The sequence below is a fragment of the Bos mutus genome, chromosome 10 (assembly GCF_027580195.1).
Source record: "Bos mutus isolate GX-2022 chromosome 10, NWIPB_WYAK_1.1, whole genome shotgun sequence".
Taxonomy (NCBI): domain Eukaryota; kingdom Metazoa; phylum Chordata; class Mammalia; order Artiodactyla; family Bovidae; genus Bos; species Bos mutus.
Window position 1 is genome coordinate 70,748,459 of NC_091626.1, and position 22,842 is coordinate 70,771,300.

Genomic DNA, 22,842 nt, shown 5'->3' on the forward strand with positions numbered 1-22,842 from the left:
TCATATTTTAGGAATGCATCTCCTTTTTTAGTTCATGACATATCCGTTTGTTTTCAAGTAGAGTTTTATATTTATTGTTTTAAAAATGTCTTTTCTATCATATATCAGATTTTTGTTGAGAAAGGGGGAGTTTCAGTATGAGCTATGCCATCTTGAAACCAGAATGTGTGTTTCTTTTTTCTGTAGATCTCTGGGGCTGCTGGGTTGGTTCTAGGACACACCTGGTTTCTTTTTTGGCCACACCGTGTGGCATGTAGCATCTTAGCTCCCTCACCACAAATTGAACTCATGCCCCCTGCATTGGGAACGCCAAGTCTTAACCACCAGACCACTAGTGAAGTCCCACTCCTGGTATCTAGCAATTACAAAGTCAACAGATCCCACTCACTAGGAAGCCCCAGAACCATCTCAGGTCCACTAGATAGGGACAAAAGAGGCAAATCCAGACCCAACCTACATCTCCCAGGATCCTTGGAACAAGAGGCCTCAGAGGCTAATCCAGAGGCTAATCTTAGTCACCTAAGTCATCTCAGAGTTCGGCCAGATGACAGGGTAGCTGCTCCACCCTTGACCTTCTGCTTTGGGACCACCCACGAGACATCACTTAGGGGCTGATGAGCCAAAAGATAGAGCTCCAACACTTTACCCCAACCCAATCAAAGCCTCTGTAATCTTTGCCACACCTCTCTACCTGGAGTATGAAATGTAATGGTGTCCCTGAATTGTGTTTTCTGTACCAAAGGAACTGTCTTCAGCTCCTGGGTCCCAGCACTGGATACATGCTAATCTTGGCAAATGTCTTGTTTGCTGTGTCCTTCCATCCTTCCCCTATGTGAAATGAAATCCCTCACACTTCACAGGCCCCGGCCAAGCTTATAAAAGAGCAAAATTCCCCAGTAGGAGAACCAGAGAAGAAGGGCAGGAAGGCCTCAGAGAGTTGCAAAGGAGGGAATAGACACTTTTCTCCCTTAATCCAGGGCTTCCTTGGTGGCTCAGACAGTAAAGAATCTGTTTGCAATGTGGGAGACCTGGGTTCGGTCCCTGGGTCGGGAAAATCCCCTAGAGAAGGGAGTGGAAACCTACTCCAGTATTCTTGCCTGGGAAATCACATGGATAGAAGAACCTGGTGGGCTACAGTCCATGGGGTAGCAGAGTCAGACACAACTAACACTTTCCCTTTTCCCTTTATTCATGTCCCCACAAATGTCCCTCACACCTGAGCTGTGCTCACCCCCATCCCTAAGACCCACCTACTCACTAGGACTGAGGTCAGGCCCCTCAACCTGGGAATGGGTGGATGCAGCCTCAGTGACCAGACTCACACCCCACCCCTTCTCCCCTAGAATGTTCTAGAGCTGAGCGTCTGTGATGAAGACACGGTGACACCTGATGACCATCTCTTGACAGTTCTCTATGACCTCACCAAGCTCTGCTTCCGAAAGAAAACCCACGTGAAGTTCCCGCTCAACACAGAGGTGGGTGTGGGTGCCCCCGCCCTCAGCCTCCTGCCTCGGGAGGGGAAGCTGGTTATTCCTAAGATGCTGTTTTATGGGATCCTCTCTCTGTAGCCAAGTGGAGAGAAGATAGTGCTGCTGTGCAAATCCCAGCGTTTTGGCTTGCTAGCTGTGCAACCTATAGATTTAATTCCTCTGAGTTCTATTTCCTTGTATCTTGTGATAATAATATCTACCATACAGGGTCACTGTGAGCTTAAACGGGAATACATAATTAAGGCACCTAGCACTGTTCCGGAGAAGGCAATGGCAAGCCACTCCAGTACTCTTGCCTGGAAAATCCCATGGATGGAGGAGCCTGGTGGGCCACAGTCCATGGGGTCACTACAAGTCGGTCACGACTGAGTGACTTCACTTTCACTTCTCACTTTCATGCAATGGAGAAGGAAATGGCAACCCACTCCAGTGTTCTTGCCTGGAGAATCCCAGGGACGGAGGAGCCTGGTGGGCTGCGGTCTATGGGGTCGCACAGAGTTGGACACGACTGAAGCGACTTAGCAGCAGCAGCACTGTTTCAGTGGCTAGGTGGCTCAGAATCCACCTGTCAATGCAGGAAATACAGGTTCAATCCCTGGGTTGGGAAGATCCCCTGGAGAAGGAAATGGCAACCCACTCCAGTATTCTTGCCTGAAAAATCCTATGGACAGAAGAGTCTGGTAGGCTACAGTCCATGGGGTTGTATCGCAAAGGGTCAGACATGACTGAGCAACTAAAAGAACAAGCCCAGTTCAGAGTACTAAATGGAGATGGAGTAAATGTTGGTTCCCTTTCTTCACTCAGAGTCCTGCTGCTGGGATGGCCCCAGGGGACAGAGGACAGACAAGACAAAGGAGGGCAAATCTGCTGAAAGGCCCAGGATGTTATTGATTCACCCAACAAGCATTTGAGTGCCCTATGGGAGAGGGGAGCCTAGTGGGCTGCAGTCCATGGGGTCACAAATAGTCGGACATGACTAAGTGACTAACACACACACAAACACACACACAAACACACACACAGGGAAGGCACTGTTCCAGTCACCTGGACATCTCAGGGGACGAGCATCCCTGTGCTCACCTGGCTCATGCTCCATGGAGGAAATTAAGGACCCACGAGGTCATGACTTCCTGAAGTTACACAGCAAGAGATGCAAAGCAGAAAATGAAAGCACGGGCCCCTAGCCTTCAGAGTTGGGCTTGCCGGGGGCAGCATCTCAGCTCTCCTTTGCTCCAAACAGTGAGCTTGTTGGGAAAGCAGGAGAACGATGGAAGCTGGAGGGAGAAGATGAACAGCACATGTTCTGGGGCAAAGGGATTTACCTGCTGGGGCTGAGGGTCAGCTTCATACCCTGACCTCCTCTGGGTGGTCAATGATGTTCCTGATAAAAAGACTTGGAGACGGAGAGAGACAAGGAGGACAAAAAGAGCCAAGAGCAGCTGCCCCCACTCTAAGACAGCAGGACCACCAAGTGGGACGGACACGGACATGTCAGCAGGGTCTTCTAGGGTGGCAAGAATCCTGGTCTGGAGAGAAGTGGAGACACAGATCACAACTGCAGTCTCTTCCTCCCCCTGCAGGGCATGGAGGAGCTGGAAGTGGAGTTCCTGCTGGAGGAGAGGTGAGTAGGACCCAGCCCCCCAGGCTTCCACCAAGGTCCGGATTCCAAAGCGGCTTCTGCTCACAGGCATTGCACCTTCTTCCTGCAGTACCCCCTCTTCCACTCCCACCCCTGACACCCCTCAAATGCATGGGGATCACTTGGGAGTTCCTAAATAGTGTAGGTGCCTGGGCTCCACCCCTTCTCATCCAGGTCTGCTGATGTCAGTGCTATAAAGATCTAGTACTCTGGCCAATTCATCTGCCTCAGATTCCCAGCATTTCTGAGAGTGGCTCCTGGGAAGACTTCCTGCCACCATGGGGATGGGACTTTCCCGAGGTCAGGCTAAGAAAGACATCAGGACTAAGGTGTCTCCTCCTGGACCCAGAACTGTTAGAACAAACTCCCCCCAAACCCGGGGCTGAAGCAGCCCCTCTGCTGCTGCTGCTAAGTAGCTTCAGTCGTGTCCGACTCTGTGCGACCCCATAGATGGCAGCCCAGCAGGTCCCACGTCCCTGAGATTCTCCAGGCAAGAGCACTGGAGTGGGCTGCTATGCCCCTCTGCAGCCAGCTCCAACTCTGGAAGCAAGTCAAGGGGAAGCTCGGGGCCAAGGTATGGGATTATTTCTCATCATTTCCAACTAAGAAAAAGATCCAGGCTCCTAGGGGTATGACTATGCTGTGGACTCACATGGACCTGGGTCACAGAGTTGGGAGTGTGGGAAGAAGGGTACAAAGGGAGAGGAAGGAAAGGAAGGGGCAGTGAGGGGGGGCCCCTTCCTGGAGGGGACAAGCCTGCCCTGGGACAGCAGGGTGCCTTGTGATTGATTGGGCAGCTGGCTTCTTAGCCCTGGAAGGACTGAATCCCCTGGACTTACAATCAGCCCACGAACAGGGGGACAATGAGAGGCAGGAATTAGAACAGAGGGCTTGTCAAGATCCAACCAGAGAATCCTATGTGTAGGGGGTCTTGGGACTGAAGGTCCTCATTAAAATCAACTTAAAATTTAATTTGGCAAGTTAAAATCAAGTTCATTTGTTTCACAGTAAAGAAAATCTGAGCTCTCTCCTTTGGTTCTTGGTTTAACAGGACTTTTAAGGGGAAAAGTGTTCCTTGGGTGAATCAGAAAGTGGAGGAACTACGTCAGAATAAGGGTTGACCTGGAGACACAGTCCTCTTGGGCTTAGGTTGAAGAGGGAGGCTCTGGACTTCCCTAGACTAACTGTAACCAGAGAGGCTCTCTCGGGTTTGTAACACAGACATTTTACACTCCCAAGGCCCCTCTCTGGCTGGGTCAGAACTATTTGTTAATGCACACATTAAAGCACAGAACGGAGGAGGGATCCGTTTTTCTATCAGAACTGTTCACATCTGTGCTAGGCGGTGGGCTCCAGCCTTTTCTTGCAACCTGTTTATCCTTATAACTCCATGCAGTTGCATCTGGTTGGACATAAAGAACAGTTATCCTTTAAGTGAGAAAAAAAGGAAACTCTTCTACTCCCTCTATCCTATAAATCTTTATTTCTGGATATTTTATTTTAAATGTATGCCAGTTTTCTCCTTGCCAATTCCTAAGGCTTCTTAAGCCAGTATTTTTCACAAGCACTAAGAAGGTTCTGCTATCTCCTTATTGACTCTATATAGGCTCTTTGTCCCCTTTGTGAGAAATCAGTCAAGAAGGATATGATTTAGAAAACAGACTTGTGGTTGCCAAGGGTGGGTGGGAGAGTGGGGGAGGGTTGGATTGGAAATTTGGGATTTGTTGATGTAAACCAGTATGTATAGAATGGGTAAACAACAAAGTCCTACTGTATAGCTTAGGGAATTAAAAATCCCATGATAAACCATAATGGAAAAGTATATGAAAAAGAATAGCATATACTTCAGTATTCTTGCCTTGAGAACCTCATGAACAGTATGAAAAGGTAAAAAGATATGACACTGAAAGATGAACTCCCCAGGTCAGTAGGTGCCCAATATGCTACTGGAGATCAGTGGATAAATAACTCCAGAAAGAATGAAGGGATGGAGCCAAAGTGAAAATAACACCCAGTTGTGGATGTAACTGGTGATAGAAGTCAAGTCTGATGCTGTAAAGAACAATATTGCATAGGAATCTGGAATGATAGGTCCATGAATCAAGGTAAATTGGAAGTGGTCAAACAGGAGATGGTAAGACTGAACATCGACATTTTAGGAATCAGTGAGCTAAAGTGGACTGGAATGGGAGAATTTAATTCAGATGACCGTTATATCTACTATTGTGGGCAAGAATCGCTTAAAAGAAATGGAGTAGCCCTCATAGTCAACAAAAGAGTCTGAAATGCAGTACTTGGGTGCAATCTCAAAAACAATAGAATGATCTCTGTTCGTTTCCAAGGCAAGCCATTCAATATCACAGTAATCCAAGTCTATGCCCCAACCAGTAACGCTGAAGAAGCTGAAATTAAACAGTTCTATGAAGACCTACAAGACTTTCTAGAACTAACACCCAAAAAAGATGTCGTTTTCATCATGGGGGACTAAAATGCAAAAGTAGGAAGTCAAGAGATAACTGGAGTAACAGGCAAGTTTGGTGTTGGAGTACAAAATGAAGCAGGGCAAAGTCTAACAGAGTTTTGCCAAGAGAACGCACAGGTCATAGCAAACACCCTCTTCCAACAACACAGCAAATGACTGTACACAGGGACCTCACCAGATAGTCAACACCGAAATCAGACTGATTATATTCTTTGCAGCCAAAGATGGAGAAGCTCTATACAGTCAGCAAAAACAAGACCAGGAGCTGACTGTGGCTCAGACCATGAACTCCTTATTGCCAAATTCAGACTTAAATAGAAGAAAGTAGGGAAAACCCCTAGGCCATTCAGGTATGACCTAAATCAAATCCCTTATGACTATACAGTGGAAGTGAGAAATAGATTTAAGGGACTAGATCTGATAGGCAGAGTGCCGGATGAACTATGGACGGAGGTTCATTACATTGTACAGGAGACAGGAATCAAGACCATCCTCAAGAAAAATTAATGCAAAAAAGCAAAATGGTTGTCTGAGGAGGCTTACAAATAGCTGAGAAAAGAAGAGAAGCAAAAGGCAAAGGAGAAAAGGAAAGATATACCCATCTGAATGCAGAGTTTCAAAGAATAGCTGCTGCTGCTGCTGCTGCTAAGTCACTTCAGTTGTGTCCAACTCTGTGCGACCCCATAGACGGCAGCCCACCAGGCTCCCCCGTCCCTGGGATTCTCCAGGCAAGAACACTGAAGTGGGTTGCCATTTCCTTCTCCAATGCATGAAAGTGAAAAGTGAAAGTGAAGTCGTTCAGTCGTGTCTGGCTCTTAGCCACCCCATGGACTGCAGCCTACCAGGCTCCTCCATCCATGGGATTTTCCAGGCAAGAGAACTGGAGTGGGTTGCCATTGCCTTCTCCTTCAAAGAATAGCAAGGAGAGATAAGAAAGCCTTCCTCAGTGATCAGGGCAAAGAAATAGAGGAAAACAATAGAATGGGAAAGACTAGAGATCTCTTCAAGAAAATTAGAGATACCAAGGGAACATTTCCTGCAAAGATGGGCACAATAAAGGACAGAAATGGTATGGACACAACAGAAGCAGAAGATACTAAGAAAGGGTGGCAAGAATACACAGAAGAACTGTACAAAAAAAGATCTTCATGACCCAGATAACCATGATGGTGTGATCACTCACCTAGAGCCAGACATCCTGGAATATGAAGTCCAGTGGGCCTTAGGAGGCATCACTATGAACAAAGCTACTGGAGGTGATGGAATTCCAGCTGAACTTTTTTAAATCCTAAAAGATGATGCTGTGAAAGTGCTGCACTCAATATGTCAGCAAATTTGGAAAATTCAGCAGTGACCACAGGACTGGAAAAGGTCAGTTTTCATTTCCCATCCCAAAGAAAGGCAATGCCAAAGAATGTTCAAACTACCACACAATTGCAGTCATTTCACTCACTAGCAAAGTACTGCTCAAAATCTCAAAGCCAGGCTTCAACAGTACATAAACCAAGAACTTCCAGACGTTCAAGCTGGATTTAGAAAAAGCAGAGGAACCAGAGATCAAATTGCCAACATCTGTTGGATCATCAAAAACACAAGAGAGTTCCAGAAAAACATCTATTTCTGTTTTATTGACTATGCCAAAGCCTTTGACTGTGTGGATCACAACAAATTGTGGAAAATTCTTAAAGAGATGGGAACAACAGACCGCCTTACCTGCCTCCTGAGAAATCCGATGTAGGTCAAGAAGCAACAGTTAGAACCGTACATGGAACAAGGGACTGGTACCAAATTGGGAAAGGAGTACATCAAGGTTGTATACTGTCACTCTGCTTATTTAACTTATATGCAGAGTACATCATGAGAAATGTTGAGCTGGAGGAAGCACAAGCTGGAATCAAGATTGCTGGGAGAAATATCAATAACCTCAGATATGCAGATAACACCACCCTTATGGCAGAAAGTGAAGAAGAACTAAAGAGCCTCTTGATGAAAGTGAAAGAGGAGAGTGAAAAAGTTGGCTTAAAACTCAACATTCAAAAAACTAACATCCTGGCATCCAGTCCCATCACTTCATGGCAAATAGATGGGGAAACAGTGGAAACAGTGACAGACTTTATTTTGGGGGGCAGATGGTGACTGCAGCCATGAAATTAAAAGACACTTGCTCCTTGGAAGAAAAGCTATGACCAACCTATACAGCATATTAAAAAGCAGCGACATTACTTTGCCAACAAAGGTCCGTCTAGTCAGAGCTATGGTTTTTCCAGTGGTCGTGTATGGATGTGAGAGTTGGACTGTGAAGAAAGCTGAGCACCGAAGAACTGATGCTTTTGAACTGTGGTGTTGGAGAAGACTCTTGAGAGTCCCTTGGACTGCAAGGAGATCCAACCAGTCAATCTTAAAGGAAATCAACCCTGAATATTCATTGGAAGGACTGACTGATGCTGAAGCTGAAACTCCAATCCTTTGGCCACCTGATGTGAAAAACTGACTCATTGGATAAGACCCTGATGCTATGAAAGATTGAAGGTGGGAGGAGAAGGGGATGACAGAGGATGAGATGGTTGGATGGCATCACCGACTCAATGGACATGAGTTTGAGCAAGCTCTGGGAGTTGGTGATGGACAGGGAAGCCTGGCATGCTGCAGTCCATGGGGTTGCAAAGAATTGGACACGACTGAACTGAATTGATATGAAAACGAATATATACATATGTGTGTATAACTAAACCACTTTGCTATACAGTGGAAATTAACACAATGTTGTAACTCAGGTATACTTCAATAAAATAAGTTAAAAAAAAAAAAAAAATGACAAGACTGACCAGGAGTTCTCATTTTGTTTTTCAGCCCCTCTCCACCTGAGAGCCTCATCACGAACGGCGTGCTGGTGGTAACTGTCCTTCCAGAGTCTCCTGTGGCTCTAGGGCCACCTGTGGCTGCTCCTCTCAGAGAACAGAACTGTGGGAAGGAAAACCAGGCCCAACTTGGACCCTTGCCCCAGAGCCCGCTAGGAGGCAGGCTAACTGAAGCCAGACAAAGGGAGCCAGGGCATGGTGGGGGCAGCAGCTGGGCTCCTGCTCCTGGGGGGAAAATATCTGGGCCATCACCCCATCTCCCACAACCGTGTCCTAGGAACCCCCTAATAAAAGCACCCACTAGTCTGCAGCCTCCTCCCAGAATCAGTCTCATCCCAGTTTTCCCTAACTCCAATCCCTAAAAGCATTAAATTCAGAAGTTAAAAGTTTCCCATAATTAGGCTGTTAGTATAGCCATTTTAATTCAATGCAGCTAAAGCCTCAGGATTCAAGGAGCTCTCTCCCTGCAAGATCAGTCTCTGGGAATGTATGGCCTGGTAGAGCATCCCAGGCAGCATGGGCTCAAAATGACCCCCCTTCCTTTGTTTCAGTCTCGACAAATGTCCTGCCTGGAGGTTTGTGCAGAATCCAGGAGGCCAAAGAAGAGGAAAAGTGAGCCCTTCAACCGCTTCTGCCTGCTGGCGGGTGGGAGGCAGGAATGGTGCTGTTTTCTGACTCTATCAACATCAGGGTGGCCGCTCCATGGCCGCCCTCGGCTCGATGGGGAACCCAAAGCTTGGCTGAGTCCTCGGGATCTTCTTACCCTCACGAACCCCTGTCCTTCTCACTGCCCTAAAAGGAGGCTGCTCTTCCAGGCCCCCAGGTGACCCTCAGAGCTTCCCAGCCTGGCCAGCGCCCTGGGCCAGGGATCAAGGGCACAGCACTGCCTATTTGTCCATACTGATCTGCGCTGCAGCCTGTCAGACCAGGGATTCCTGGGGTCTAGCGCGGTGGTCAGCACCCAAGGCAGGTAGGGCCCTCTAGATGCACCGCTTCCTCTAATCAGACTCCAGTTCATAGAGTTCTAGCATCTTATAGCTGACAGGGACCTAACAGATCCACAACTACGAGACCCTCCAGTTCAGCGCTCCATCCCATCCCCCCACTCAAGCCCTGCCTGGAAAGAGGACAGCCTCAGAGCCCCACAGGTGGAGGGAGGGGAAGGAAGAGGCTCTACCCTCAAACTGGCAGAAAGGGGGGCTGCTTCCAGTGCAGTGGGAGGGTGATTTGGGGGCACATTGCAGAGAAGGAGGAGGATTAGTCCAGAGAACTCAGCATCTCAGATCTCATGCACAAGCCTGTTGAAGTGCAGGTTCCAGGGCCCTGCCCTGCCCTTCAGAACAAGGCTTTGGGGCATTTTATCCAGTGCCTTGGTCATTCTAAACCCCTATCCTGGGTGCCTCCAGCTAGGCCTTTTAGTGGGCCATGTGAGGGTGGGAAGCAAAGAGGCTTCCTGGGGGTCTCAGCCCTCTAGTCCTCTCTTCCAGAGAAGGACCTCCTGGTGACAGTGACGGAGTCCTTCGAGCACACCCAGCGCATCTCACCCTGCCTGGAGTCCTGCTGCTCAAACCTTGCCTGCTTCCAATACCCCAAATACTTCCAGCCTGAGGTGCACGTGGAGTTGCCCAAAAGCCCGTGGATCTGTGAGGTAGGGGCTGCAGAAGTATGTTGGGGGTAGGGGCCTGGTAGAGGTGTGGGGGGTAGGGGCCTGGGAGAGGTGTGGAGGGTAGGGGACTGGGAGAGGTGGTATTGGGGGGTATAGGGGACTGGGAGAGGTGTGGGGGGTAGGGGCCTGGGAGAGGTGGTGGGGGGGGTATAGGGGACTGGGAGAGGTGTGGGGGGTAGGGGACTGGAAGAGGTGGTGGGGGGGGTATAGGGGACTGGGAGAGGTGTGGGGAGGTATAGGGGACTGGGAGAGGTGTGGGGGTTAGGGGACTGGGAGTGGTGGGCAGCGGGAGGGGCCCTCCCCCTCACACACCTGCCCTCCTTCCAGCTTTGCTGCTGTGCGCGCCAGAAGGGCCCTGTGTGCCAGTCCCTCCACTGCCTCCCCGACGGCCAGGCAGTGACCTTGCCTTTGGTGAGGGCCTGGGGTCTGGGAAGGGGCCCCTGAGCACCTTAGCCTGGAGCTCCTGTGACAAGGAGATGGGGAGAGCCTGGGGGGCCGTGAAGGAGGATGATTTCTGGTAGGGTAGAGGAGTCTTGTGGGGTAGGAGACTGCTGGGCTGCAGTGTGGAGCCAAAGACAGTGTGTGGAGGCTGAGTCCAGGATGGTGGGGAGGGTCATGTCCAGAAGAGAACATGAGTGTGTGCCCACGCGTATGTCTGGAGTCAGGTCGGGGTGGACAGTGTGGTGAGTCTCCACTTCTTTGGTTGGGAACTCTTGGCTCTAAACTTGTCATCCCTGACAAACTTTTCATCTTTCACTTCCCAGAATGAGAACTGTGAATTACACATGAAGTCTACACCCTGGTAAAGTACCCTCTTTCTGTCTGTCCCTCTGACTCATTTCTCTTTAAGGATGTGGTATCTTGTGGTTTTGATTTGCATTTCAGTGATGGCCAGTGATGTTGGGCATCTTTTCATAGGCTTACAGGCCATTTGTGTATCTTCTTCAGAGAAATATTTATTCAAATCTTTTGCCCATTTTAAAGTGGGTGATTTGCCTTTTATTGTTGACTTGTAAAATTTCTTTGTATATTTTGATACAAGCCCCTTGTCAGATATATGACTTCTAAATATTTTTTCCTATTCTGAAGATTGTCTTTCACGTTCTAATAGTGTTCTTTGAAGCACAGAAATTTTCAGTTTTGGTGAATTTCAGCGTATGTATATTTTTCCTTTGTCACTTGGGCTCTTGGTGTCATATTTAAAACACCATTGCCTAATCCAAGGTCAAGAAGATTTACTCCCATGTTTTCTTTTAAGAGTGTTATAGTCCTAGCTCTCACATGTGAGTCTATGATTGATTTTGAGTTAATTTGTATATATGTGAATATATATGTACATATTGTGAAATAGGGGTCCAACTTCACTCTTGGACTCTTGGCATGTGGATATCCATTGTCTCAGCATCATTTGGTGAAAAGATGATTCTTTCCCTTTTGAATTGTCTTGACACCCTTGTTGAAGATCAAGTGACTGTTGCTTCCATTTACAGTGACAGCTATTTTGTCCTTGATCAAGTTATTAAGCCCCTCTAAGTCTCATTTTTTTTTTCATCTGCAAATTACAGCAATACTAAAGGCATGGTCCTTGGTTGGGTTGCTTTGAGGATCCAGTGAGATAACACATGCGAGGAAATCAGTGATCTGAGAAGTGGGACAGTCTGAAAATATCAACTAATGTTATTATTATTGCTGTTTGATTATTCATTCCTTGTTGAGACCAAGGGAAAATTTCCTGACAGCTGTGTCTGCAGGCCTGTACTAGACACAGAGGGAACAGATGGCACAGTCCCCAGATTCTGCCTTCAAGGAGATATGACCTTGTTAATTACACAGGTCACTAAGACTCAGGTCAGAAATTCTCAAAGGTTCATTTGCCCGGGGAGCAGGACCTTGGAGGATACAAGGGATGTTGGTGGGCAGAGGAAGGAGGCTCAGGACCCACACTGCTCCTGGGCTCTGGGAGCCAACGGACCCTCCTAGAAAGTAGCAGGAGGTGAGGCTGGACAGATCAGGTGGGGCTTGAATGCCAGGCCATAAGCCTGGACTTGCTCAGATCAGGGATATGATAAAAAGAGGACAAGTGTTGGACATGTTTCTTCTGCCCCACCCGCCTTGTAGACCTGTAGGGATGACAGGATTACAGTGAGAGTATGAAGGAGGAGTCTTAACTCTGGGAGCAGAAAGGAATATGAGTACCATGAGAGCAAGGCCTCGTTTATCCAGCTCACGAGAGCCTTTATGGTACAGCCTTATTCAGAAGTGTGTATGTGAGTATGTGTGTGTTTGTGCTTAGTCATGTCTGACTCCTTGAAACCCCGAGGACTGCAGTCCTCCAGGCTCCTCTGTCCGTGGGATTTTCCAGGCAAGAATACTGGCGTGGGTTGCCATTTCCTCCTCCAGGGGATCTTCCCGATCCAGGGATTGAACCCATATCTCTTGGATTTTCTGCATTGGCAGGTTCTCTACCACTGACTACCTGGGAAGCCCTTGCTTTATTCAGAGGGATTGGCTAAAAGGGTCTCAGGGACCCTTGTCACCATGTCTGGCCTCAGGCTCTAGCAGGTGCCTGGGGGACGCCTTCCAGCACTTTCCAGAACTTATTGAGAAAGCATAGGGTTCAATGAATACCTAATAGTGTTAAGTACCTGCTCACAGTGCACCAGCTAAGGCTTTGGGGGCTTTACATTTGGTGGCTCATTGTCAGGAGTCAAGCACGATTAGTCCCATTTTACAGATGAGAAAGCAGAGGCCCAAGGTCACAGAGGTGACACCTGGCAGAACCAGGCCTCAAGCCTAGGTCCAACTGACCCTAAAACCATGTCTTCTCCATGAAGATGGAATCTACAGGCCTGCTCAGCCAAGGTCCTCTGTCCCCATAGTTCCCAGGCGCTGGACGTGCGGCTGGGCTTCAGCCTGTGCCAGGCAGAACTGGAGTTCCTGCAGAAACGGAGGGTGGTGGCAGCCCAGGCGCTGAAGGAGGTGCTGCAGCTGGAGGAGGACCTGCGGGCAGATGAGGTGGGTGAGCGGAGGTCCACTCCAAGTCAAACCTGTCCTTCCAAACCGTGCCTGCCGGCTTAGCCCTGCAGTCCCTCCCGTGCCCCAGGGCGGCACTGCCTTTCCCGTGGTCCTTAGTGCCAAGGTTCCAGGTGCCCAGGTGAGGGCTGTGCTTCATCACTGTAGGATGTGATTCAGCTGTGTAGTCACAGGGGCAGGGAGGGTAGAGTAGAAGGAAAAGAAGGAGCCCAGCAGCTCCTCCCCTGCACTGACATCCTGAGACAATGAGTGATGTCCTAGCTACACGGGACCACATGGCCCCCTTTTCCCAGCCAGGGAAACCTTGAGAGCTCCCCCTAGCTCACACATGCCACACATTGCCTCTGTAAGCCGTAGGCCCTTCATTCTTTAATTCTCCCTTCCCCCAAATGTGCGTGAACACACACACACACAGAATGAACTGCAGTCGGGGACTGAAAACAAGCAGCTTCCGCCTGCAGGGCCAGCTTCTGTGCACAGGGCAGATGACAGAGCCTCTGTGCCCTCTGTCATCTCCCTGGTGTGGGCTGGGGCCCACACTCCCGTGAGCAGCAGTCAGCCCGCCGAGAGTTCCCCTTCTGAGGCTAACCACAGTGTGGACAGAGACCTCGCCACTTAGGATGGCTGTGACAGGGCTTCGGCTGACAATAGTCCTCACAGTCCCCACTCAAATGAAAACAAAGCGAGTCTTGGTAAAGACCCCACACCTCCCTCTCCCATCTGTAGGGAAACACACCAAGGGCATCTTAAACCTATGTAAGCCCACAGATGACAACCTTGCTCCTTCCCATATCAAAAATCCATCTGTTCCTGCTCCTACACATACGGTTTATTCTGAGCACATATCACGAGCCGAGCCTGGCCTTGATGCTCTAACATCAGATCCCCTTATAGCAGATACTCATTCACAGCCATTAAAGAATCACACTGGTTGGATTTTTGAGCAAGTCACCCAGCCCTCTGGCCCCAGTTCATCCTCTTTTAACTGAGGGCTAGATTCACAGTGCTAAGAGCTCCTATGTGACTTTCTGATTTACCAAGCCTGACACCAACCATTGGGTTGAGAGATAAGGTCCAGCTCTAAACCTACCAAGTGGCCTGACACTGTGTGAAAAGCAGTTTTCAGGTTGCTCAATTCCCCCCGCCCCTGCTCTCTGTAGCCTGCTTCTCGTCCTCCACTGTTCTTTCTAAGCTCCTGTCATTCCAAGTCTTCTGCTGTCCAGCCTCATCCCGACAGCCCGCTCCATGTGCCCCCAGGTCCCGCTGATAGCCATCATGGCCACTGGGGGTGGAACAAGATCTATGACCGCCATGTACGGCCACTTGCTGGCGCTGCAGAAGCTGAACATCCTGAACTGTGCCAGCTATATCACCGGCCTGTCTGGGGCCACCTGGTAAGGAGCCGGGGACGTGTCTGGTGAAGCCCAGAGCAAGCAGCCAACAGGTTGGCCAGGAGGGGGGTTTCTGGTGAAGCTCCTCCACCCCAAGATAGAGTGACTTGTGACACCTGTCACTACTCACAGCTGTGTGACCTTGGGCATACAGCTTAACTTCTCCAAGTCTCATTTTCTGTAGCTGTAAAGTGGGGATAGTAACAGCACTGACCTCATGGGGTTGTTGCGAGATGCTCTCCCAGGACTGGGTACACAAAGGACGTGTGTTGGCCATGACTTCCGTTTACTATGGCAGGGGCCCGGCAGTGTGGTGGCCAACCAGGAGTGAGCCACTGCTTCCACAGACCCCATCCTGCCGGGGAGAGGCAGCTGTCCTCTCTCAGACCGACCGTGCCAAGTCTCCTGGGGTGGGAGGAGCTGGCCCCGCTGCCCTGGCTGCCCACATAACAGCCCAGCCCGCCCCGTGCGCTCCCTCTGCCCTGTGGGCTGCCTCGGGCTCCCGGCTCCTCACTCTTGCTGGTGAGCGGGGAGTGTGAGCCCTCAGCTCTGCCACAGGAGAGGCCAGTGTGAGGACGGCTTCTCCACAGATGCCAGGGGCGGGGCACAAAAATGTTTGAATTTCTTTTAAGATCAGGAAAAATGGAAAGAACTTCTAGGTTGAAGAAAATGTTTTAATAAATAATATTACTATATTTGTCTTTACACAACAGTCATAAAAGATAATTTTTTTTTTTTTTTTTACTATTTTTTATGGTGGACGGGGCCCACCAAAGTCATGATGCAGCCCTGGTCTAGGATGACCCAGGCCTCGTGACAGCCCAGAGCCTCTCAGCCAGGGCTGAGTCTTATTCTGTGGGAACTAGTAAGCCCCAGAACCTTCCAGGCCCCAACCTGTGCTCCTCATCCTGGAGGACTCTGGGTAGCTTTCATTTGAGTGGACAGATGTGAGGAAAGCCAAGGGTTCCTGGCACACCAGAGGCCCTGAGGCTTCACCCAGAGGGGACAGAGGATAGCTGACAATTACTGGCGTTGCCTCTGTACCGAGTCCCGGGAGACTGTTTCCCATGGACCCTCTCATTTCTTCCTAACAAGACTATGAGGAAGATGTTGTCATTATGCTCATTTTACAGCTGGAGAAAAGAAGGGATTGGCCCAAGGTCACTCAGCTAATGAGTGGTTGAGCTGGGATTTCAACCCAGGTTGAGTCCGGGGCCTACATTCTCAATCCTCACTGATAAACTGCTGCCCATGGGAAGTGGGCTAAGGAGACAGACCTGCTTGCATTGGGGTAGAGGGGTGTCTACCTCCTCCTGGCCTATCTCTGGATCAGGCAGGAAACCGGAAGGAACCCAGGCTGCGCTAGGGTGGGGGTGGGGTGTCTCCTGGCCTGGGAAACCGCTGGGAAGGAGTTTTTAAAAATCAAAATCAATCCTTTGTAACATCTTTGAAAGCTTTTTAAAAGTATAAAAGTAACCACGTGAAACTAATGGAGAGCAGAGTGCTTTTTTGTTGAAGAACTCTCCTGAAGCCAGAGGCCGCGGCTCAGACAGTTGGGCAGCTGAAGGCCAGATCCCCGTGGGGAGGGCGATCCCTGGCGATCCTGACCTAGACTGAAGAAACTGTGTCCAGGCTAAGCAAAGGCAGACAGAGGCAAAGACCCAGGGCTGGGGATCTCCATCTTTGTTCTACTCCTCCCGACTGCCCACAGAGAAGTTAAGAAGAAAAAGGGGAAATGAATCTTTCAGTTCAGTTCAGTCGCTCAGTCGTGTCCAACTCTTTGTGACCCCATGAATCGCAGCACTCCAGGCCTCCCTGTCCATCACCAACTCCCGGAGTTCACTCAAACTCATGTCCATCGAGTCAGTGATGCCATCCAGCCATCTCATCCTCTGTCGTCCCCTTCTCCTCCTGCCCCCAATCCCTCCCAGCATCAGAGTCTTTTCCAATGAGTCAACTCTTCGCATGAGGTGGCCAAAGTACTGGAGTTTCAGCTTTAGCATCATTCCTTCCAAAGAAATCCCAGGGCTGATCTCCTTCAGAATGGACTGGTTGGATCTCCTTGCAGTCCAAGGGACTCTCAAGAGTCTTCTCCAACACCACAGTTCAAAAGCATCAATTCTTCAGCGCTCAGCTTCCTTCACAGTCCAACTCTCACATCCATACATGGCCACTGGAAAAACCATAGCCTTGACTAGATGGACCTTTGTTGGCAAAGTAATGAATCTTTAGCTGGCATCATAATTATAAAAATTAATGTGACAGAGTAGAAAGAGTCTAGAACTTGGAATCTGCAAGCCTGGGGTCAGTTATGCTAGTGGTAAAGAACTGGTCTGTCAATGCAGGAGATGTAAGAGACACGGGTTTGACCCCTGGGTTGGGAAGATCCCCTGGAGGAAGGCATGGCAACCTATTCCAGTATTCTTGCCTGGAGAATCCCATGGACAGAGGAGCCTGGTGGGCTATAGTTCACAGGGCCGCAGAGTCAGACACAACTGAAGCGACTTAGCACACACAAACCCAGGGCCAAATGTTGGCCCCACCACTCTATGGCCCACCACTAACTTTAGGCCAGGTACTGTCCTCACCATTTTATATTAATTCATGTCATCATCACAGTAATGCCGTGAGGTAGGTACAGTTACCATCATTCTCCCCAGTCCACAGATGGGGAAACTAAGGTGAGGAGCAAGTAGGTGACTTGCCCAGATCACGCAGCTGGTGAGTGGCAGAGTCTAGTTTTGAACCCAGGCAGACCTGGGCCCAGAATCCTCACTGTTAAATAATGTACTTCACCTGGCACATGACAGGCAGTCAAGAAACAGCAGCAGTTGTGACACAGAGTGAGACTCTTCTCCCCTTCACTGCCAGGTCTCATCCCCTTTCCTTCAGGCTCCTCTCCTGGCAGGTGAGGGCTTCCCATGACCTGCCCACCTTCTTTCCTGCCAGAGCCCAGGGTCCATCAGACCAGGCCTGGCTCAGCTCTATCAGCCATGCCTGTCTCTCTCTCCAGGACCATGGCCACCTTGTACCGTGACCCTGACTGGTCCTCCAAAAACCTGGAGCGTGCCATCCTCGAGGCACGGAGGCACGTGGTCAAGGATAAGATGCCTGCCCTGTTCCCAGACCAGCTCCTCAAATTCGAGGAGGAGCTCCAGCAGCGCAGGCAGGAAGGCTACAAGGTCACCTTCACAGACTTCTGGGGCCTGCTGATTGAGGCCTGTCTGGGGGATGAGGTAGGTGCTCAGTTTCCCTTGGGGCCCAACCTGCTCGGGGCTGATGCCCAGCCTTCTGCCTTCATGAGGGCATCGGGAGATACGTCGCACCGTGAGGGAGTTAGACTTGCGTGCAGATGCATCCTTGGACTGTAAGAAGCTTGAGACATCAGAACGCACGATGGAGCCAGACGGTGGGATTGTCTTCCCACATCCTTTTAAATATGACTGAGGCCCTCCCCTGGGGGTGGCTTTGGTGCAACCCTGCAGAGAGGCAGCTTTTCCTCTGAGAACCTATGAGAGAAAATGGGGAGGGAGCTGTCAGACTGTGATACAAGCCTGACCCCAAGTGGAAGAGAGAGGGAAGAAAGGCTGGGTGGAAGCATCCTAGTCCACTATGTGGACCCTTGAAGAGTCCTCCAGCCAAGCTGGCTGTCAGAGGAGTCTGGCAACCCGCCCCCCACAGAATGGGCCTGACTCAAGATCCCTCTGTCATGGCCTGGGCCCCTTCTCATGGCCACCACACAGAGGATGAGCTCAGGGAGGTTCCTTCCAGTTCTGCAATGATCTGAGCAGTATGTGCTCATGAAGAGAACCTACTTGGACTGGGACCCAGTTGCTGTGAGAGCCATGTCCGCCATGGTGGGGCAGTGGGATGCCCATGGGATGCTGTGGACCCAGGCATTGCAGTGAGCTCAGCTAACACCTGGACACTTCTGACGGCATGGGCCCCAGGAAGGATCTAACTTTGGCTGTTGCTTGACACCAAAATAGGGCTTCCCACCTAATTTCTATCCAGGCCTAGGACTGACTGTCTGCCCCATTCCCGAAGGTGTCTGAAGAGTTCTGAATTCAATAAGAACTTGCCAGAAGGAAGAGGGACAGCAAATTATTTTCTAGTAGACCCCTTCTTCCATAAAACACAAAATTTGAGCAACCAAGGATGGCCCAAAGCTCATCTTCAACATTCATTTACTCCCTCATTCATTCTTTCAACAAAATTAAGAACCTTCTGCATGCCAGGAACTGTGCTAGGCAGTGGGATTCAGACTGGGGCCCTCACAGCTTTCAGTGGATCCCTGCCCCTTTTGATCACCCACCATCTACTCTATCCCCATGATGGAAAAGGGCAGGCAGAGGCTGAGGGTATTGGCTTTTGGTTTCCAGCAGGACAGGGTTTGAATTCTGGCTCTGCTCTGTGCTATTCCTTGAATGGGGGTTTCATCACTAAGTGGTAGTTAGTATTTCTAACAGTGGTTACTGTCCCATGCGATGAGGAGGAATGTGCCAAGGCCTTTAACATTACAAGTCTGAGCATCGTCCAGGGTTTGGTGTGGGAAGGAGCCGAGGTTTCCAGGAAAGCAAGTCTAGGGCTGAAGGAAGGAGGCCTCTGCTCTTCCACTCTGGCCAAGGCAGGGGCCTCTTTCCCTCAGGACCCCTTGATAGTGAGTGTGGACTGGGCTCTTCCCTGAGTCTGCAATGTCTTTTCCTTCCAGGATGGTCAGCTCCATGGTACCTGCATCTCTGGGCCCAGTTGTGATAGGCATCCTGTTGGCCTTTCAAAAGAGGCTTTCATCAGTCCTTCCAACCAACTCTGAATATTCATTGGAAGGACTGAGGCTGAAGCTGAAGTTCCAATACTTTGGCCACCTGATGCAAAGAGCTGACTCATTGGAAAAGACCCTGATGCTAGGAAAAATTGAAGGCAGGAATAGAAGGGGGTGACAGAGGATGAGATGGTTGGATGGCATTACCGACTCAATGGACATGAGTTTGAACAAACTCTGGGAGATAGTGAAGGACAGGGAAGCCTTGCATGCTGCAGTCCATGGGATCTGAATGATTGAACAACAGTTGTTTGACCCACACGTGTGTTTACCATCCCATAAAGGTTCCGTGGTCTTCACACACTTGGACAACCATGGATGTCAGCCACCAGGCAGCTGCTTGGTCTGGGGTTAGAGCCTGGCCTTGTCTACACAGGCTGATTCACTGTGGGAGGTAGCCTATGGTCTAGGAGATCTGCAGGACACCCACTGTGATTAGACTGCACTGTACTTTGGGGACTTGGAACTTGACTGCCATCTGGTGCCCAGTTTCCAAGCCTTTTGTTTTTTAAAAAAGAAAAGTCTTTATTCTTCTCAAACAAATTTGAGATCCCAACATGCAAAGCAGATTTCTTATTTTTAATACAGCTGGTCTAGTTTGAGTGGGGTGGAAGATGATGAGGATGAAGGGGGGCAGTGGTGGCCCCTTCTACCCCTACCTTCTCATTCTGTGGCCCCTGAGACATGAGGAGAACCCTGGGACTCTGAGGGTCAGACCTAAACTGCAGACCCAGTACCACCGGGTCTGTGTGTCTGAGGTGGTGAACAGCCCAAGGACAAGTGAGCATTCTCCGGATGCATTTTCAGAGCAGGTTTGGCTGGTATCAGCTGAGACCTCCGCAGAAGCCTCGTGGGCTCAGGAGCCGGAAATGGGCTGCCAGAGGTCCAGACTGTTCTCTATTTTGCACTGCTTTCAGGCAGCTTGTCTGCTTCTTCCCCTTAACCATTATTTTTCCCCACAGAGAAATGAATGCAAACTGTCAGATCAGCGTGCTGCTTTGTGCCATGGCCAGAACCCCCTGCCCATCTACCTCACCATCAATGTCAAGGATGATGTAAGCAACCAGGATTTCAGAGGTAACACTGGTGACTAGCAATTTTACGAAGGGGTCCCTTCTCAGCAGGCAAAGGCACTCAGTACCCACAGCACACACCTCTCCACCACACCTTTGCCAACCTCCGCACCAAAATACTGTGCTGACAGCTGAAGAAGTCCACTTTGCTCCCTGCTTCTGCTCAGATGCATGTAGGGGATGGGTGGCAGAGTACTGGGGTTTCCCTGAGCAGAGATTTGATGAGACAGAGGAAATAAAAGTCGTCAAGAGAAAGAATCCTAGATATTTCTTAAGCTGCCGGATAGAAGGACTCTAGAGACCTGCCCAGCTTCCGGGTCCGTTTTTGGTCCTGGTTTATCCCATTTTGAAGAGCAAATGAGCCTGTGCAGGTGGCAAAACTGTCTTGCGGGCCCTCAGAAGCTGGCCACGGGCTCCCCCTTGTGTCCTGCAGGAGGACTTGCGGCCTCCCGGTCCCAGGCTCCTTGAGGCACGGTGGGCGAGGCCGTCCGGGCAGGAGGCTGACATCTGCCCTTCTTCGTGTGCAGAGTGGTTCGAGTTCTCCCCCTACGAGGTGGGCATGCAGAAGTATGGAGCCTTCATCCCCACAGAGCTCTTCGGCTCCGAGTTCTTCATGGGGCGGCTGATGAAGAGAATCCCAGAGTCGCGGATGTGCTACATGCTAGGTGACTCTTGGCTGGGGGAGGCCCCTGGGAACCCAGCTCCATGCTGAACAGGCTCCGCCTTGATTAGAGGACTGACAAATAAACACTCTCTGTTCCCCCCAGGATCTTGTCCCAGGTGCGGGGGCTAGTGTGGGTTATTCCTTGGGCATGTGACCCTCCTGGCATCTGTCAGCATCCCCTCATCCCAAGAGAGGCTCCTGACCTAACCTGAGACTAGCCTCCCAGACTGTCCTGATCTGCCTGTGACCCTTTGGGTCCAGAAGGACCTAACAGGGTCCCCGGGTCACTGGGGACCAAAGGGGACTCTCCCAATGTCTTTGTCTCCGTTGTCTCCCTGGTGACTGTTCAGAACCAGACTGGGAGTGGCAGGCTGAGATGGAAGTTTCTGGAACTTCTGCCCCTTTCCTCAATCTCCATCTCCAGACAGCAACATGCCTGTTTCCAGGGGTTGACTCTGCCCCTGGGCTCTAAGAGGCCAGAGGGGACCTTAGGGTGAAGACAGAGTCTCTGGGGAAGCCTGGCCCAGTTTCACTATGCTCCCAGGTCCTCCAGAAGGCTGGCCCGTTGAGTGCAGGGGCCTGGCTGTGACGTCCACTCATAGAGTCATCCCCTTCAGAGCCCGAACTATACCCATCAAAGGGAGACTGCAGAAAACAGACCCCTCTCTACAGCCTCAACAATCAGTTACACCCTTACTTAGGCTGGTTGTCTGCCTTCCTCTCCCTTCCATCTACCCCAAATCCAGCCCTCTTGGAAAGTCCCACTTAAGCCCTGTTTCTTAAGGGAAGTCCGCCCTGAGGCCCACAGCCCCCAGCAGCCTCTCCTTTCTCTGAACACCTTTGCTATCTGGTATGTGGCTCAGAGGTCTATAGGTAAGACACTGGGGCATGGACTCTGGTTTCTCATTTGTTAGCTGCTCAAAGTTGGTCAATTTACCTAACCTTCCTGAGCTTCAGTTTTCTCATCTGTAACTTGAGCTTAAGAGTAAAAACAACCTTATCAGTTCGGTTCAGGTGTTCAGTCGTGGCTGACTCTTTGCGACCCCATGGACTATAGCCCGCCAGGCTCCTCTGTCCATGGGGATTCTCCAGGCAAGAATACTGGAGTGGGTTGCTATGCCCTCCTCCGGGGGATCTTTCCAACCCAAGGACCTAGTCCACATCTCCTGAGTTGGCAGGTGGATTCTTTACCCACTGGACCATCTGGGAAGCCCCAACTGCCCTCTCCCAGTTCCAAGAGGAGAGTGGAAAAGAGCTGAGTCACTTATGTCGAGCTGCTCCACAAGGAGAGGGAAGTCAAAGCCTCTCCCTCTCCCTGAGCATCCTGACTTAGAGGGTCATCAAGGCCAATACTGGGGTGGGCCTGGAGGTTCTTGGACAGAGCTGCTCATGGTTGGTCCTGCCTCTAGGTTTGTGGAGTAGCATCTTCTCCCTGAACCTGCTTGACGCCTGGAACCTATCCCATACCTCGGAGGAGTTTTTTCACAAGTGGACAAGGGATAGAGTGCATGATATTGGTGGGTGACCTACTGGCCTCTTCTCTTGATTGGGAGACATAGGGGTGGGGAGGTAGGTCACAAACTGAGCACAGACCACCTGCCTCATGTTTCATCATCAGGCAGCTAGGGCTAGAGAGGCTTCCCTGCCTGGAGAGGCAGGTGACTCTAGGTGGACACACTTGTGCTAGCTCTGGCCTGGCTGGGGCGGGGGGTAGGGGGACGCGC

At 50.4% G+C, this 22,842-nt stretch overlaps 1 protein-coding gene across 1 annotated transcript in view; it reads left to right on the forward strand.

Annotated features, from left to right (window-relative positions):
* Positions 1 to 22,842, forward strand: part of PLA2G4E (phospholipase A2 group IVE) — a 35,721-nt gene that overhangs the window by 6,869 nt on the left and 6,010 nt on the right. Inside the window, exons 3-15 of the mRNA XM_005903974.3 lie at positions 1,344 to 1,475; positions 3,071 to 3,111; positions 8,462 to 8,504; positions 9,021 to 9,081; positions 9,957 to 10,117; positions 10,463 to 10,546; positions 10,900 to 10,937; positions 13,015 to 13,150; positions 14,426 to 14,562; positions 17,573 to 17,795; positions 20,344 to 20,458; positions 20,982 to 21,119; positions 22,528 to 22,635. Coding sequence (XP_005904036.2) covers positions 1,344 to 1,475; positions 3,071 to 3,111; positions 8,462 to 8,504; positions 9,021 to 9,081; positions 9,957 to 10,117; positions 10,463 to 10,546; positions 10,900 to 10,937; positions 13,015 to 13,150; positions 14,426 to 14,562; positions 17,573 to 17,795; positions 20,344 to 20,458; positions 20,982 to 21,119; positions 22,528 to 22,635 — 1,417 coding nt within the window. The remainder of the gene's footprint in view (positions 1 to 1,343; positions 1,476 to 3,070; positions 3,112 to 8,461; positions 8,505 to 9,020; positions 9,082 to 9,956; positions 10,118 to 10,462; positions 10,547 to 10,899; positions 10,938 to 13,014; positions 13,151 to 14,425; positions 14,563 to 17,572; positions 17,796 to 20,343; positions 20,459 to 20,981; positions 21,120 to 22,527; positions 22,636 to 22,842) is intronic.